Source organism: Merops nubicus, unplaced genomic scaffold (assembly GCF_000691845.1).
Source record: "Merops nubicus isolate BGI_N331 unplaced genomic scaffold, ASM69184v1 scaffold21536, whole genome shotgun sequence".
Lineage (NCBI taxonomy): Eukaryota > Metazoa > Chordata > Aves > Coraciiformes > Meropidae > Merops > Merops nubicus.
This window is the reverse complement of record NW_008614677.1, coordinates 44,408-63,038: the sequence shown is the minus strand read 5'-3', so window position 1 is coordinate 63,038 and position 18,631 is coordinate 44,408. Positions and strand designations below refer to the sequence as shown.

Below are 18,631 nucleotides of genomic sequence, written 5' to 3'. Positions count from 1 at the left end.
GCTGGAATGATAGGAAAACATCATGACATACATTAGCTGGGAAAAAAAAATGGCTAAATAACAAACCTCACATGGAACAGTAAATGGGGGCTCATTCCTGAGCAGATGTACTTCTGTAATGCACAATTCCTGCTTTTTTTCTTTATTTATCTATCACAACCTGGCAGAATTTAAGAAAGAAAAAAAAATCACTGATGGATTTTGCAGTCAAAGAGTATTTTTGGGAGAACAGAGAAGAAATCACGAGGACAAGTCAGAGAATCAGAACAGCATGAACTGCTTTGGAAATGCAAATAATATGTATTCCAGTGTGAACAAATAGGGCAGCATACAACTGGGAACAAAGTTTGTGTTCCTGCTAATAGGAGGGGATTTTCTCCCTTCAGAAAAGGAGACACAGAAAAAAAAAAACCCAACCAACTAAGGCTGGACCCAAAGAAGAAAGAATGAAGCTAAATTAATTGATAGGGAGGTGCTGTGATAGATTAGATGGGCTACTACAGTGCTTGGCTGTAGGAACTAGGAAATTTCAGGCTGTATTATCCCTGAAGCAGTGATATGTAGAGTAGTAGAGTAGATATGTGGAGTAGTAGTCGAGTAGATATGTAGAGTACTGTGCCCTGTTCTGATGTCCACCACTTTTAACAGCTGCTAAAAACCACTGCACATAGATTGTATTTTAAGGATAGATTTGGGGCATATTTTGGCACACGCTTCTCATCACTATCATCCCCCCCCCAGAACAACCACTGCCCTCAGTGGAATTAATGTCTCCAAGGCCAGGCAGGTGGCATGAATTCAGTCCTTGCATGAGGAACCTCCCAGAGGGACAGTGGCATCATCTCCAGCCACTCATGGACACAACTGCCTCAATGATCAGAGAGAGCAGGAGAAGTTGCTCACTGGTTTTATTTGCTAGAGAACTGCCTGGTTTAAAAAGCTGATGATTGCTAGCCCAGAAAAAAGTGACTCTTCTCCTAAATTCATGCTCTCATAGACTCTGGCTGACATTTCCAATATGATTAGCGTTCACATTACCTCAGCTTTCAAAACATAGTAAGCTCTTAGCTTTAGGAAGCTGCCTGCTGAAGATGCCTCAGCTCAAGCTCTCCAAAGGCACCCATCACTGTGAGAAACAAATGATGACAGATGAGACCTAATCACAAAGTCAGGGGAAGAGGGACTCCCACCAGGACAGATGGTGCTGAGCACAATCTGCTCCGAACGTCTGGGAACCTGTAACCTCCTGTTGCCAGCAAGCAGTTGGGAACTGGACCATCAGGAGGCTGAGTCTGCAGCCCTTCTTGCTTGTGTGTTCCAGGGCATCAGCATTCATCAACCCAAATTACCTCCCTCAGTTCTAGGAGCTCTGAGGGGAACAATGAAGGAGAGTGTTGACTTAAGAGTGTTTGGGGGTTTTTCTAATCCTTTCTGAACAAAACACGCTGAAGGTAGTTGGGGGAGGGAGTGTGTGAGAGGGGAGAAGTTCTGGTGATGTCAGCTCCTATTGCCATGGAAACTGAACATTTTTAGTGACAATGGAGTCTTCCTCCTCGAGCTTCTGGGTTGCGTGGGGAGCAGGGGCAAGCAGGGCAGGGGCACATGAGGGAATTCAGCTAGCTAAAACTATAGCTTCTGGCTTTCCAAAGAAGCCAGGAGAAAGCTACAGAAGAATACCTGAGGACATGGTTTATGTAACCAAACCACCCTCTGGGGCAACAGCAGCAAATAGTCACTCTGCTCCTTGAGAAAACATGTCATGCAGCCAGGCAGATGGAGGGATCTCAGCTACACAGGAATGTCCAACACAACTCAAGGGAGAGTTCTGCACTTTGCTCTTCCATGCTACAGTTTATTCTTCTAACCTTGGCTGCCTCCTTGGTGGTTATTTGGAAAGGGAGAAGGGGAGAGAACGGGCTGGGAAGTAGTCTTTATTCTTAAAATTGAGAGAAGCTGCACTTCTGGGCAGTGCACTACTTCCTGATATCATGGACACCTTCTTGAGAGCCCAATTTATGACCTTCTTTGTGGGCAACGAGCATCCTGAACCATGAGAAGAAAAAGATCAGTGTCTGAGCAGGACCTACCCCACTGGCATGGAGAACATGCAAGACCCAATGCAGGATGTCTTCCCTTGGTCAGAAGGGTGAGGCAGCATCTGGACTCAGAGCAGGTTCAAGTCATGATCCAGGTGTGGGACAGACCAGGGTAAAGCTTGAGGTTTAAAATTAAAAGCCTCCAGTCTGCACGTCAGGGCAAGTTTGAGCCTTGCATTTGATTTCAACAGTGCAGGCAATTTTAATGAATTTCAAAGAATAATGAATTAATAACCATAAGCTTTTATAACTCAAAATACATTCTGTAGTCATTAGTTCTATATAAGTAAATGGAAAAATCTTTCCTCAGCAGAAGTCTTCTGTGATCTGATATTCTAATGAGATTACTATCAGCTCAGCCTGACACCTCATGAGGACAGTTGTATAGAAATCAGGAAACAATTTTTTTTTTTTTCAGTTTTGGCCCTGAAATTAAAAATCCTCCACACTTATTATTTTACATCTAAAGGAGTTGATTCTAAGGCTCCTTGGCATTGAAAGGAGTTCAGATATGAGGGGTTTTTTTCCTATCAGATGCACAAAAGACACTCTCCTCAAATTTCTGCCAGCAATAGCAGCAGAGAGAAACATGTAAATGGGGTTTACTCCCTTCTCATCTAGACAGCATAGATTTCACTTGTTTCCTGCATGGAGCAAGCACTCGAGCTCACCCTCTCTTCATTTAGCATCACCCCACTGATTTTGTCCTCTCTCCAGGTAGTACCATTCACATCCCATCCCTACAGGGCCACCAGGCAGAGGGAGACCCCCAGTGCCTGAGCCTTTTACCCCCAGACACCAGCAATCCTGTGCCCACCTGGAGCAGAGCCTTCCCCCCTTTCCTCCTCAAAGGCTGCTGTGGTGGAGTTTCACTTTCCCTGCATCTAGTCACCAATTTTGCCACCAGGAGCTCAGGCTGGAACACAGAACAACCTGTTTTTTCTCACCACCATGTGGCAGGTGCTCTAACTTCCCCTTTCCTGATGAACTCACAGCCCTCACGCTGGGCCATCTTAAATCAGATGCTAATCACAGCAGGCTCAGCCATAAGAAAGGTCTCCACATCTCATGCACACTGGATTAATTCAGAAAAAGCTGCAGCTTTCATCTGCCCATCTTCCTTTCATGCACATGCTGGCCACAAATCAGACTTCAAACTTTTACAACTGAACTGGGTTTTGAAAATCACTCGTTTGTTATGAGAACAGTAATATTACATGTTTATTATATTTCTGAGGTTTTTTTACCATACCAAAAGGCCATTGAAAATGGACAAATTCCAAAAACCCACATGCCCACTGCTACCAGGGATGGACGTTTTGCTGTGATTCTACAGGCAAATCCTGGTAGACTTTCCACTTCACCCATGCAAAGGGGAAATTAGAGCTTCACCATAGCAACTTTGTTGTAAAAAACACTGAAATGTCAACCTGTCCCCATAGTACCATGGGTAAGGCCAGTGCAAGACAAAGACAAAAAGCCGAGGGTAACAAAACCCACATTCCTACCTTTGGAACACTGCTGCTAGAAATAAGAAGCCAGCTTGGTTCTGGTAAAGGTTACACCTCTTCCACTCAGATATTTTAAAAAATAAATGTTTCTGGGCTAGCTCTTTAGCTAGTACAAATGAGCATCCTCTACTGAACTCATGTGAGATACCTGCACACCAGCTGGGGAGCTCAGCTACCTTGTTTACTGGTTTTTTTTCCATAAACTACTAACCCCAGCATGTCTGGTTCCAGTTTGGCAGACGTACTGGAGTAGCAGCAGAGTGGAAACTTTCGCCTCAGTTACATAATTTCTGTTCCATGCAAGACTCCAGCAAACACAGGAGAAATAAGCCAGAAACTGTTGACCTACCCAGCCATGACGATGAAGAAATCCAGGCGGTTCCAGGTATCTCCAAGGTAACACTTCTTGCCAAAGATCCCCAGGGCCACCATCTTTAAGACCATTTCCATGGCAAAGAAGATGAAGATGAAATCATCAAATACCTGCCAAACAGAAAGCCAAGAGCACATCTGAGAAGCATCCTCAGCCTTAGACTTTAAAATGCAAAATGTGAGAGAAATACAGATTTCTGTCCGATGACAACCTTTGCTGTCACCTTCTCTTTGGGGAGGCAGCAAGCACAGCTAGTGCTGGGTGTGCTCGTGGCCCTTCTTGACATACATTGTTTCTTCTCCCTTTGGACACCCTGGATGCCACATTGCCTGTGGACTCAGTATTACCCTTGCTCCTCAACAGTGCAGCAAATGCACTGTAGGCTGCTGTCCTCTCCTGTCTGGATGCTGGAACCTTTGGTATTTCTCCCTGGCTTACTCCTGAGCTACATATCTTGTGGCTGTCTGTCAGGAAACCACAGCTTATGAATCTCAGGAAGGTTGGTGACTGTTCTATCTTGCATGGCTACAAGTAGATTTCACTATCTCCTTCTCAAAGCAAGCTCTTGCCATTTCACAACAGGACAGCTTACTGACGGAGATGTTCTTGTCTGGGAAGATGTAGACCCCATGCTGATGGAAAACATGAAAATTGGTGACTTGGACCGAGGCATCATCACAACAAGAAGGAAGTTTGCTTACCTGCAAGATTTTACACCTGTCAGAAAGGCAGTCCATATCTTCACAGGGCTGGTACATCCCCAGGGTAACACAGTTTAACAGGATCACCATCATGCTGACACACTCAAACCAGGTGGAAAAGAGTCAAGGAAAACTTCTGCAAAAGCATCACGGCTGAGAGAAGCTTGCTCTAGGCTTGGGGTGACAAAATAGGAAGAATAAGGGAAATAACTGCTGGTAAACTTGATTTATTACATCCTTATGTTTTTCCCCTCTCAGTTCTTCCTACTCCACTCCTTGATTAAGCCAAAACTCTACTGAAAAGGGGAAAGTAGAGGTAACAAAGCTCTGAGGCATCTACACAAGTCAAATCAATCATCGTTATATACATACTCCTCTCCTGTTGGTTTTCCAAGTCCCATCCCTCCCTGGTTTTCTGAATCTTCCAAATCTCTCTCTGTGAGCCTGGTGACTACTGTAGAAGCAGCTACAACACAAGGCTAGAAGTCTCCTTCTTCCCTTCTGAGAGGAGCTAGGAGATAAAGAGCTGTCACACTGGAACAGGTCAGTGGTCTATCTAATCTGATATTCTGCTTCCAGCAGTGACCCACGCTGGAGAAAACTCCACAATGTGCCTAATTAAGTGATGCAGTAACCATAGGGGGAAACTGCATTTTTGACCCCAGCTGGTGATTGGTTTGTGCCCTAAAGCATGAGGACTGATAGCCCTTCTAATTGTTTTCTCAGCTACACTTGAGTCCCTGCAGAGGTTTTGCTTATTTGTTTGCATTCTTTGTTGATAATCTTACTAAAATATTTGCTTCAATAATAGTTGGAAGCCATGAGCTACATTGGCTAATTATACTTTACATTAAAAATTGTTTCCTGCTATTAATTTCTACTTTGTTGCTTTTTAATTCCACTTAATTCCTTCATTTATATATTGCAGAAGAGGAATGGACCTCCATCCTCTGGCAGAACCATCCTTCTTGAGATGGCTCTCACACCTCAAAGGTATCTCCTGGGTTTCCATTTCCAGACAATTTAAAGAAAAAATAAAATAACAGAGCCAAAAAATTATCCATTTAAAATCCAGTGCAGCATGTGCACTTGTTTTCAGCCCTTGCTGAACTGAATCCAAAACAGGGGCCTGTAGCCTGGTCGCTTCTGAAAGACACTCAACATCCACGGCTCGTTGTGAGCAACTCTTCTGTGCCCATCCTCTGACAGTGATTTATGACTAACCCACACAATCTGATCTAGAAGATTATTAATTCTTTCTCTTCTCCCCCACTTGGTTTGCAGTGAGCTACCTTCGGTTGCAAAATCAGACAAGAGCAGGGCAGCAGCTCTGCTGTGCCAATCGTGCTAGAAGGTGATTTCAAGACTGTGTTATCATTGTCCCTCACTAAGTTAAGCCCAACTGCTGTACAAAGTCATGGACATGGAGCCCACCCGCAGTGTAGGCTTCAAAACCAGAGGCCTTTTCTGAGAGAAATACACCCAAAGGGCACAAATAAAATGTTTGCCCTCAGATGTCTACACAACATCACCTCAACTCTCCACTTTTGTCACTCTTACATATTTCTTTAATGATCTGATCCAAAGCCCAGGAAAGGAATTGAAGAGTTTCCCATTAGCTCCCATTGGCTTTTCAGGTCAGAGTGCAACTCTGACCTGGACCTTTCAAAACCTGTTTAGCATCATCTTCCACAGAATTACAGAACTACAGAATGGTTGAGGTTGGAAGAAGCCTCTGGAGGTCACCTTGTCCAAACCTCTCTGCTCAAAGTAGCATCAACTACAGCAGATTGCTCAGGGTCATTTCCAGTTGGGTTTTGAGTATCTCTAAGGACAGGGACTCCAGGCAGTCTGCTCCAGTGTTTGGCCATCTATGCAGTGAAAAAGCCTTCTATTACATCTGAATGGGATATCCCATGTCTCATGGCTGTGATCACTGCCTTTTGCCCTCTCACTGGCCACCACCAAGTAGTCCATCTCCTTTACTCCTCCCATCAGGGACTTGCACATATGGGTAAGATCCCCCTGAGCCTTCTCTTCTCCAGGCTCAGCAGTCCTAGCTCTCCCAGCCCTTCCATTTTGCAGCAGGTATTTTGACAGCCCCTGGAAAGGCAGCACCAGCAAAGCCCTGATGGTGGAATCAGCTCTGAGGGGCCAAAAGAGTTTTGGTGTGGGCTGAGCCAAGAGCTGCAAAAGTCAGGATGTTCCCACACCCCCTCTGCTCCTCTTGCAGTGCCCCTCCCCAGGCCTTGCAGACCATGGTGGGTCTTCAGGTAGCTAGCAGGACAACAAGGCACAAGACCTGGCCACACACAGTGAGCACACCAAAAACGTTGCAGTTTGGTCTAGGTGCACAAGTCCCTCATCTTTGGGCTCAAAAAGCTCTGGCTGGCCACACTCCATTTCTTCCCCTCCTGCTTTTTGGATACCAGCTCTCTGAAGGTTTCCCCAGGATGCTGCTGAATCTCTGCCTGCTCCTGGGCTATTCAAGGGACACCAGGAAAAGCTGCTGTCCTACACTTTTCCTTTCAGAGCAGGCAGGGACCCTGAAAGGGCACAGCCACCCTGCAGCAGGGGGGAAGAAAGCATGAGGAACAAATTGAAGCACCTCCTGCCACGAGGTGGGATGGGTTGTTGCCTCCTTGGGTCAGTGGAGGGGGTAATTAGGAGTACCTGCTGTCTCCAACGTGTCACTGCTGTCCACCACAGGATGTGGCTCCCATCACCAGGGAAACAGCCTGCAGCCAGGTCCTGCAGGGTTCTCTCAGGGATGCCATCCCCTCCCTGCCTCCAAACCCCCTCTCCCCGTGCCTGAGCCTGGAATTCACTCCAGCTGCTGACAAAACCAGTCTTCACAATCCCCATTGTTCAGCCAGAAGCTGCAGTGCTAATTAACTGCTTTCAAAGTTCGTATCTTCTAATTACAAATGAACCCTCTCATGTGCTCCCCTCTGTCCAGGTCTTTCCTTGGTGCTGCTCTCCCTTCCCACAGCCCCACTCCCAACACCTTTCCCAGTGAGGGCTGGGGCCTCCAAGAGGTTTTGGAGACTAAAATGAGACCCAGGAACTTCTACCCATGATCAGCTCCTCTCTCTTGCACACCACAAGATGATTCAGAGGAAGGTCCCAGAAAACCCCCAGTAATTTCCTAGGGAATAACTTGTCCTTAGAGAGAGGTTTGATGGTGACAGTTCACAGCTGGCTCAGGCCCTCAGGGATAAAAGGGTCACAGGACTCATTTGACAAAGGAAAAACAACAGGAAAAAAAGGGTTTCATGACTCCTTCAACCATGGGCTATTCTCATTAGCCACATAACTGCCTCCTCCTTGTTAAAGTCCTGTTAAGCTCTTGGCTTCAGCCCTGTCTTGTGGCATCAAGATCCATATCTAGGTTAATTATAGTTTGCCTAAACCACGTTTTCTTGTGCTGGTTTCATAGCTGGTGCCTGCCTGTGGCCAGAGACAGCCACCATATATCCATTGACCTCCTCCACGTTTTCCAATGGACAAGGAGACTCAATGGTGACATGCATCACCAGCACACACCAAGAAAGAACCATCGCCCTCTTCAAATTCTGCATCCCTTCTCCTTTTTCTCCTTCATCAATAAGCTGAAGAGTAAAAGAACACCAGGCACAAAATGCTGCCCAGTGGTTGGCACTCCTAACAGCACAGAAAACAACCTTGACAAGCATGACAACCCCTCAGCCTTTCCTGCTGCTGTCTCCAAACCCCTCCTAGGGTATTGCCTTGTGCCAATCCAGAATATCTTGACATCCAGAAGACATCACATTTGCATGATCACTCCTCTCCTCATGATCACTCCTCTCCTCACCCCACCATCCTTCCCACCAGCTAAATGGCTTCACCTTGTGATTCCAGTTTGTGGTGCTCAATTTCTTTCCCTCCTTTTGAAATCCTATGAGGACAGTGCTGTGTTCCATCCCCACTTTTCTCCCCTGCTTCATGACCCTCCTGCATGAAGCCAGTAGGATACTGTAACTGTGGTAGGAAAAAGTTGATGTTCACCTGATGTTCACTCAAAGGAAAAATAAATCTTCAAATGGGTTTGTATTCAAATAGATAAAAACAATCAAAACATTTCTCAGAACAAAAAGCTTTTAAAATCCTGTTTTGGAAAGGCTGAAACAATTCTTCTTTGTCTTTTTTAGTGCAAAGAAACATTTCAATGTTTTCTGACTTGACTTAGAACTGTTCCCATGTCATGCAATCTCTTGTACCTGTTTTCCTCCATCACATCATCATTTATACACCCTTCTCACAAAGGAGGAGCACCTAAACCATGGACAGTTGACAGGCTTTGCTAAGAGCATCAATATTGTGAAAGACCTGAAGACAAGGGAGGACTGCAGTACTCCCAAACAGGGCAGGACTGTTAGGTTGATTTGAGAGGCACTAGGGAAGACTTAGACAACTTGTGATGGTTACTGGAAAGCAGGGCAAGAAACTACAGAGGGGACAGTAAAGAGATTTTAAATGCTTGGCAATGTTTCCATGTTTCTGTCCTTTGAAAGGGGATTTAAATGAAGAACAGTCATCAGAAAAAGACTCAGTGGTACCCATATTAAATCAAATAAACACCAACAAAGCAGCATAAGGCAGCTTCTCTGGTCAGTCTGACTTCCCAGGACTGCTCAGAAAGTAGGTCCTGAATCAGGCTGTACAGTCTTTTTTGGCTGTGTAGCTCAAATTCAGATTTAGCTTAGAGACTAACAAGAATAAAGTCAGTTGTACTTCACCTGCAGTCAGGTGATCATTGAAGGTGCCTTTTGGAAAGTTCAATTTTTGCTGTTTTGTTTTTTGATTTCTTTCTCATTACAGAAACCAAATGAAGCAAATAGCTCATTTCTTAAAACTCTTTCTATAATGATTTATTCAGACCTGCTAATTGCATCCATTAAACTCTTAAGTCCAGTAAAACCAAAACCAATTTAACCTCTGGCAGGAAAAATGTACAATGGAGATTAAGAGGCTAAGAAGGAATCTGAAGAGCAAATAGAGAGAGGTATTAATGCAATGAGACGAGTCTTCAGATAATTCAGAAGGAGGAAACCAATGAGAGAGCTCTGACATAGTGCAGGGCCACGACAGGCCATGATGTTCTTCACCACAGGAGAGCCCAGTGGTCCTAAAGCCAGTGGAAGATATTTCAAGACTTCTGTCTGGCTGTCCCACCACCTGGATGGATATACATCCATCTTCTAAAGCAACTTGCTGTCTCCTTCAGGAGAGGTGTGGACATCCCACTGCTAATGATTCAAATCTCTCACCAACACCATGGATCTTCATCCACGGCCCTACTATTAATGAGGACCTCTTGCCTGTGGCAGCTGGACCCCAGAGCTTCTCCACTGATAATGACCAGCCTCCTAACTGCATCTGGCTTTCAGAATGCCACAGAGCATCTGTTTAACAGTCTGTAACATTCCTACAAAGCTGTTTACTATAGGAGGCATGAAAAAAATATAGTAACTGGGAAAAAAAAAAAAACACACCCGAGAATCTTTTTTTAGGGCAGACGAAAGTAATTACCTAAATTTAAACTTGAGCTGGGTATTAGAGGTAAGGAGTGTTCCTGGAGAAAGAGCTTTTTAATCTCCTCAGATGGCCAGGACTGTGGCTGCATGGCTTACTTGCCAGCAGAGCAACACTCCACCATGCTGGGGAATCAGTTCAGGGCTGACTGGAGGACTCACACCTCCTGCTGACTCCCAAATGGTGCCTCCTACAGCATCCTGGATCTGCCTTGGAGATGGCCATCCAAAACCTGACCTGGCTTCACATCAGGGGCTTCAACAAGGTCACAGCACGAGGCAATAGGGCTGCAGCTTGGAACAGTATGACAGCTGAAAGAATTTTGCTCCAAAATCTCCTTGTCAAAGCCCAAAACACCATCCAAAGTTGGGCAAGTCTTCCCCAGCACCTGTCAAACTGATGTAACAACCCTGCCAGGTTGGGCAGGGCTGCAGTCCCTTCTTTGGGCTTCATGTCAGGTTTGGATGGGGTCCTTACCTTGGATGGGTCCCCTAGACACAGCCACAAAATAAATATAGCATTGTAACAGCAGTGTCTGTGTGACTCAGCTTCAAGAAAGGGAGAAGAGAAGAACTAGTAGTGATGGATTTGGGAGGGCAGGGAAAGCAAGAGAATCAGAAAAAGGGAAGGCATTGCTTTTTTCCCTCCCTACTGCTCCTAATGTCTTCTGGTTTGACTTGGGATTTTTTTTTTTTCCTTCTGCCTCTCATTGATTTTAGTGGGACACATCATGTCCCTCAAGCCCACCAGATGAGCAGTCTGGTAGCCCACAAACACAAACAGATGTAAGGAGGGCACACAAAGGGTGGAAAGTTGGCTGCAAAGTCCTGGGCCCTGAGCAACCTGACCTAGAGATGTCCCTGCTGATTGCAGGGGGGTTGGACTTGATGGCCTTCAGAGGTCCCTTCTAACCCAAATGTTCTATGATTCTATTCCAATGAACCTGCTAAAACAGGCTCTGCTGTGCAGCTGCCTGTCACTGCCCAGGCTTGAAGGGCTGAGGGTCACCTCTTCAGTACTACAGCACAGGCAGATGGGGGTTCCAGGTGTTGCTTTTGATGGTTGTTTTTCTCCCCTACTACTTTACAGCTAATACAAAGGGATGTTGGAAACATCTGTCCTTGAAGATGAAGCCATTTACCTGGAGAGGAGAATGGGCAAAAGAAACCTCACCAGAGCTGAAGGTCTCAAGCCCACTAAACACTCACTAGCTTCCTGTTCCTGCTCCTTTTGCTTGCACTCATCTCTTCAGCACTGTTGCCCTTTTAGTCCATCTTAGTTTTCTGATATTACAGATTTTTTTTTTCCCCCACTCTTTGTAACTTCCCACCTACTCCTGGCAAAGGCCACCTGAGTCCAAGCTGAGCTCACAGGGACACAGGACTCGAGTACCTCTGAAGGGAAGGAAGTGTCCCTTTGATCAAAGGCTGTCTCACACTGCAGGAAGGGGAAGATGACAGTAAAAGCACAGAGGATGCATTAGGAGCCTTCTCACCATTTAAAAGGTGAATTTGTCCTTCTGCACAGGGGCTCTGCTCTCTGCAGGTGCCAGGGCAGTATCCTGCACCCCAGCACATGGAGGATGGGGGCACCATGCTGTTCCAGACAGTTTCCAAGGCTAACTGACCTTGGAGGGTACTCTGACTCCAGTCCTGAATTAGAAAGGCAAAAAGATGGGCTAAAGCCACTTTGCCTTTCTCCCTTCTCCAATCTGCTTGATGCTTTAGTGGATGCAGCGTCACTAAATCACGTGCTTGGTGCTCAGGAGGCTTCTCTGACAAGTGCTTCAGCACAGAAAAAAAGCCACGTGGTGACAAAGCTTTGCAGTGCAGGAAATAAAGATTAATCCACAAGTGTAGGGAGTGCTTGGGAAGGTCACTCAGAAGAAAAAGCATACAAGTCTAAGCAAAACTGCAGGGCACTAACAAGAAGAGCTGGGTATGAGCTCCTGGTTTGTTTCATTATTGGTGATAATCAAATAAAACTCATAATTCTCAGAGTTTCAGGATGCTACCATGCCTTACTTCAAACACATGTTTTTCCCTCACTGTTTTGCATTTTTTGAAGGCTTGTATCTGGCCTCTTTGCCCTGGTTCCCAGAGGGTATGCTGGAAGAACTGGCACCCATGGCCTGCAGGACACATGCCTGGAGGAAGGACTGAGCTCATCTGTCTCAGCAGAAAACTGGAGCCTAGAAGCTCCAGCCAGCACAGAGGCTTGCAGCAGCTGCTGGAACCTCCTTGAGGACACAAATGGGCTATGGATGGCCTCCTGAAAAGGAAGCTTCTGATACATGTGTGACAGAGGGATCTGTGAGGGGTGAGAGAGATGCTCATTATTCAAGCTTTTCATCCGAGTAGGAGAAGGGACCCTGTGGTGGATGAGCAGATGTACCAGTGCTCTCCTTGTCCTTCTGCTTCCTTTCTTCTCCTTCCCTCCTTTTACATCCTGCAACAAAGAGCACTCAGCAAAAACAGGACTATGAAAACCAGCTATGAAAAACACTCTGGAAACTTTAGCTGATTTCCACAACTGCTTCTTCAGGTACTTTGTTACTGCTAAGAAAGCAAGCAGGAAAGGAGGAGGTTTATTCCAAAGTGGCCCCTGATTTGTGCATTCTCCAATTCACAAGCTTCTCAGAGCCTGATTTCCACAAGTGTGTGATATTTGTCATTTCCAACACAGCCAACAAGCTCCAAGACCCTGAGCACCTGGCTCCCACTGCCACAAAGATGGTCAAAGATCAGAGTTCCCTTTAGAAAAAACATCACCCAGAGATAACAGAGTAAGTCACTGTCTGGGACTGCATTAAAATGCAGGTATTCCTGACAGCCAGCACATATTCACCAAGCCCCTCAGCTTTCTGGCCAGCTGACAGATTGCACCATGCCAGGGAAAGGAGCCAACATGACTCACGCTCCATCACCACCACGCCGACAGTCCTGAGTGCTGCTTTGGGGAGGGTTAAATGCTGTGAATGTGCTGAGCATTATCAAGATTAAAATATTATTAGTATTATTTATGAGGTATTCGCCACGTGGCCTAGAGGATAGTAGCCAAGATTGAATTCAAATTAGGCAAAGTGTTACATAAACATGCAGTAAAACACCCTGCCTGCTCCAAAGAGGTTTTCATCTAACTCAACAGGACAGGCTAAGGATGCAGCACGAGCTCTGCTTTGCACACAGAAAGCCAGAGCAGAGAGAAAGGAGCACAATTACCCAAGGGCAGATAGGAGACCTAGGGCACAGCTGGGAATGGAGCAAGAGCCTCCCAATTTGTTCTCCGGCGTCTTTGACCTAAGATCATCCTCCATCTCAACTACAAGGGCTTTTGATAAGGAAAGTGCCCACAGGGAGAATGGTTCTTCCATAAATCTTGCCTGAGAACAATGGAAAAAGTGTCCAAGTTCCACTTTATAGAGGGAAATAATGTAGTGCATACAGATGGCCATGAAGAGGAGCCAGAAAACCTATGATATCTCCTCCTTCTACTGATGCCTTCACTGAAATCTCAGGTCATTGGGATCTCAAGATAAAATTCCACATGTAGTTATGCCAGTGTCACACTAAGTCAAACTTAATACTCACACATCTTTCTTTTCTCCAATATGCCAAAGAATTTGCTACCTTCCAAGGGTGCTCCAGGTTCCTTCAGTACAAACTTACTATACTGACCCGTTTGACTGCAAAATGACCAGCTCCAAAACCAGGAGGTTCCTCCACAACAAGTTACTAACAGCACAAGCTGGCTGAAGCCTCCACCATCAGTACAACACAGTCCTGCCACCTCTTTGATGTCTTTCTGCCTGTTGTACTCATCACAGCTCGTCAGATCCAGGACTAGCAGTACATTGCTGTTTCCTGTGACCTATTTGCTTTCACAGAGATTCAACTTCACCCTGTTTATTCTGGAGTTTTTGACAGCCTCTGGAAGCACATGTCTCTTCCTCTTATTTACAGCCTAATGTATTTTTCCCTGCAGTTTCCAGTCAGAAACTATGGATGTGCATTAATCTCATTTCATTTTGGACAGAAGAGTTCCAGCCTTGCCCCTTGTGCCACCCTTTCCAAGCATGCCAAGTATTTCCCTTTCTCTTGTCAGAGTCTCTTATGAACCTATTCATTTTGGTTTAATTTTTAACAATCACCTCCAATTCTGTGTGACTCTGCAGGAGCTGCTCCTTTGTTGGATTACTCTTCACTGTCTCACCATCATCCATCTTCCCCCACGTTAATTACTGAGCACCAAAGGATCACTTTTCATTCTCCCAAGCAGGTTTCATTCCCTTCTCCACATCTTCCTCTGCCCCAGAGGACAGGGCTCAAGTAGTGGGGTCACTGCAGCCTGCAAAGGTCCCTTTGTAGGGAAGGCTGCATAATGATGCAGATGTTTTGCTTCTGAAGCCTCCTGGATGAGTAGATCCCTAAGCCAAAGAAAGACACCAAGTTATTGACAACATGCCCAGCTCAGCAAAAGGAGTCATTGGCAAGGGTGGGTACCAGTGACCAGAGAGAGGACAAATTCCTTCTGTATGGATTAGGACCCTGCTTCATGCCCAGTGCAGCCCTGCCAAGGCTGAGCAGTACCTTCATCTGCTGTTCTCCAAAACAACATACCAGCTACTACTAGTCTTAGGATACCTGCAGTCAGCAGACCCATCACCTGTGAATTTATTCTCCCACCCCTTACACACAGTATATCCCTTTCCAAACAGATTTAGCAGTGACTTAGAGCTCACATCTCCTCTACACAATCTTTTCTTTCATCTGAGAATAATTCTTCCTGTCCACACGTTATCAGACAAGGAGCTAGCAGTGTACTAGAAAAGATTACCACAGAAGCTTTAGCTTTAGGCTTTCTTGCTAGTAATCTATCCTTAAATTTCACTACTTCTTTCCTACAGATTCTTCTATCAAGACATACCATGACCACAGGCTCCTTCACAGCTATCTCTAATATACCCTGTGGGATTTGACAGCATTGTATGCAGTAGGCAAATTATCTTACAGGTCTCATGGTCACCAGACATCCAGCTGCCTGCATGGCAGACAAAAGAATTACCTCCTCTCCCTACAACCTGTTTGCACATCACCTCCACTCAGCTTCTGCAGCCAGTGGAGCAGCTACCAAACCCAAACCAGAAGCTGGCTGTGCTCCTGCACCAGCTGATGTCTCTCAAACCCAGACTGCCACTTGGCTGGGAAAGCAGTGCAGATGCAAACTGACAGGACCAAGGCTTTTCTCACCAGCACCAGCAGCAAGGTGCTGCTGGGCTTGGTGGGAGGTCTGGAGAGGAAAGTTGGGAGTTTTGGGGAAAGGGTCCCCTTCCTCTAGTCATATGTCTAATACTCTGCTGATGACACACATGCTCCTTCAAGCAGAAGGAGACAACAGCCCTCAGCCTGTTCCACCTCAGCTTACCTGTGGCAACTCATCAGTGACAGGACTTGACAAGGAACAAGAGAAAAAGGAGGCAGAGAGAAGCCTGAGGGATAAGAAGTTATTGCTGTGACCCGTGCCTCAAGCATCCAGCCACCTTGCTGCCAGGATGCTTCCCAGGCCCATCCCCACGGGGCCCTGTGCTGTGCAGGGAAGGATGTCAGGGAAGGGACCAAAACATTTCCCCTCATGCAGCTGCAGGAATAAAACCAAGGGATGGTTCTGACAGAGGACCTCTTTGGAAGAGGAGAAAACCCCTCTGCACCACTGACTTACTCCTAAAGAAGTTGCTCCTCCAGGAGGAGGCTGAAGCAGGAGGCTCTGCACCTCCACAGCATGTAAAGCACAGCCTCCTTTTTAGGGATGCTTTGAGCACCCACTTAGCTCCCCCACATTTAAAGAGGTTTCACATTAGTTACAACAGCAAGCAAAAGAAAAAGGAAAACCAGAGCATAGGTCAGGATGGCCAAGACAGACTTGGCATGCCTGGAGCAGCCAGGAGCTGAGGGCCTGCAGTAAATCTCAGAAGATGAGTGCAGAAGAGCTCCCAGAGCTTTCCGGGAAAGAACAGCCTGTCCCTAAAACCAGCTCTGAGCCCAGCCTCTCTGCTGCTGGGGAGGAGGACAAATCACCAGCCAAGAGCCTGGTGGCCGAGGTCCTGTGGCCCCGTGGGACAGGGGACCCTTGGTGGGCAGCAGCTGGGGGCCAGGGGAGCTGGAGCCAGCCCTGCAAGCTGCTGTGGCAGGCTGATAAGGCTCCTCTGCCACCCCCCTCCCTTGTCCTCCAGCACTCTGAACAGGGCACAGAGGAAAATCACTAATTTGTGCTGATGTTTTGTGTGCAGTGACCCCTATTAGAATGATTTTTCTTTTTCCTTTTCGAAGTCCAGCTTCGTTTCTCCAGGGTAATTAATTCTACCAAGCCTTCAAATAGCCTTCCATAAATTTCTAGGTGACAGTTGTCACACTGGGCTGCACTGCCATGGACAGAGCTCTGTACTGGTCCTGTCTGGCTCTGCTTTAAGACCATTTCCATGAAGCCTCCCTGCACACAGACGTGTCTGATCCTTTCCTCCCCCAGCAGCACTCACACTTCCCTCTCACACTCCTTTCAGCTGCCTTACAGGGTGTTTTTGAAGGTGTATAAAACCAAAATGATAGACTGACTTTGGCCCTGTTAGAGGCTGCTGCACAACAGCTTTGCAAGGGAAAGGTGCCTGTGTGTGTGTAACATCTACAAGGTTATAGGCCACACACTTATGACAATCATCATCTGGTGGGACTTTCACTGGGAAGACACACACATTTAGGTGCTTTGAGGGTTTGTCTAGTGTTTTCTTTCTTCACCCAGCACTCTCAGGCTTTTTGATGACATATTTGATGCACGTATAATTATTTTTAATGGTCACAGCCCCCTATTTAAGCCTGACACACCTATTTGCAAGCTTAATCTTTCTCTTGAGAAGATATTTTCTTGCCGCGGTTGAGAATTTCTCTACTTTTTCCAATTAACCTTAATTTAAAAGAATCAGCAATAAAAGAGATCATTATTCCCTATCCTCATTCCACCAAAACCGTGTGTTCTGCAGAAGGAACTGCTGGGATCACTTAGCACTTTCCCCTGTAACCACCACCACCCAGGTCCAAAACAAAGCCACCTGAAGCCAGAAAACCTCCCCAATGCTGCACAGACAAGGTCCTGAATAAAGCAACCACCTTTCAGCCCAAAGCACAGCCAGTGAACTCGTCCAAACACACAGACATTGGTGATTTGAGGTGGACCTAGACAACTATTTCCAGCTCCACTTTCCAAACTCCAGTAAATCTCAGCCATCACACCTCTAATCTCAACAGAACAGAAATTTGGGGATCCCCATTTAATTTGGTGCACAATACACAAATAGGGAGCAATATAGACACACATGTATGTGTTTGTCTCTTAGTTTGGGGGAAGAGTGGAACTAAATTATTCCCTTTTCACCCACTGTGATCACCATGGATCAGGATTTTGCTTCTCATTCCTCACCCCAGAGCACCATCCCCACCAACAGTTCCACCAGCAGGCTGGTGAGACACACCATGAGACTGGGATAAAGGAACCAGGGCAGAGCTGAGCAGGAGCCCATGAGCATCCCCAGGGAAACAGAGCCACTCTTGTACCTGATCCAGGATGACAGAATCCCCCTTCCACAGAAGAGACCCTCCCACTTTCTAGAAATGCTCCTGCTTCCCTTCTAGTTGTGAAATAGCTCCAAAAAAAGAGTAAAAAAAGCAGTTTAACACTGAGGAAGTTATCGTGGGTCAGCTTTCAGAAATAGAGATTTTTTTTCCAGCCCCAGCAGAATGAGGCTGACGTCACATTACACACCTGACCCCTGGCTGGGACAAAAACAGCTGCAGGAAAACAAATCTGAATTCCCCAAGCCCTTCCTAATGTGCTCTGGAGCATGTGGTGGTGTGATGGAAAGGTTTTATTAATGCAGAACCTGCATAACTCAATTGTAAGTTTTAATCCCTTCTAAATGATGCCAATAAAGCCTGTCTGGCTAATCCCCATTCTACAGCTGGAACAGCAGAGGATGGCAGCTCAGCTTAAGGGAACATAAACTGGGACAACTCCAGTGCTTACCACTCCATGTCTTTCCAAAAGGGTCTTGTATTTGTACCTTGGGCAGGAACAGCCCAGAATTCCATCAGTTAGTGGAGATCTACACCAATTTACAGATCTCAGTGCAACCTTCTGCCAACACAGGGGCAGACCCACACCCTGCTCACCAGCCCTTCTTGCTCTGGGGGGAACCTCCAGCAAGAGGATGGGCTGAAGAACAAGGAGATGGCAACTACTTCAGTCCTGCCACCACATCTGGGAGAAGACCACACAGCTGCAGTCCAAAGCAGAGCTTGAGTTTTTTATGCTCAGTTTATTAGACCACTTGCACACACAGAACTGTGC

At 46.3% G+C, this 18,631-nt stretch overlaps 1 protein-coding gene across 1 annotated transcript in view; it reads right to left on the bottom strand.

Annotated features, from left to right (window-relative positions):
• Positions 1-4,774, bottom strand: part of LOC103774880 (voltage-dependent T-type calcium channel subunit alpha-1I-like) — a gene marked incomplete at its 3' end in the record, with an annotated part of 38,602 nt that extends 33,828 nt beyond the window's left edge. Inside the window, exons 1-2 of the mRNA XM_008942317.1 lie at positions 4,682-4,774; positions 3,957-4,090 (exon numbers count right to left, since the gene is read on the bottom strand). Coding sequence (XP_008940565.1) covers positions 3,957-4,090; positions 4,682-4,774 — 227 coding nt within the window. The remainder of the gene's footprint in view (positions 1-3,956; positions 4,091-4,681) is intronic.
• Positions 4,775-18,631: the final 13,857 nt, after the last annotated feature.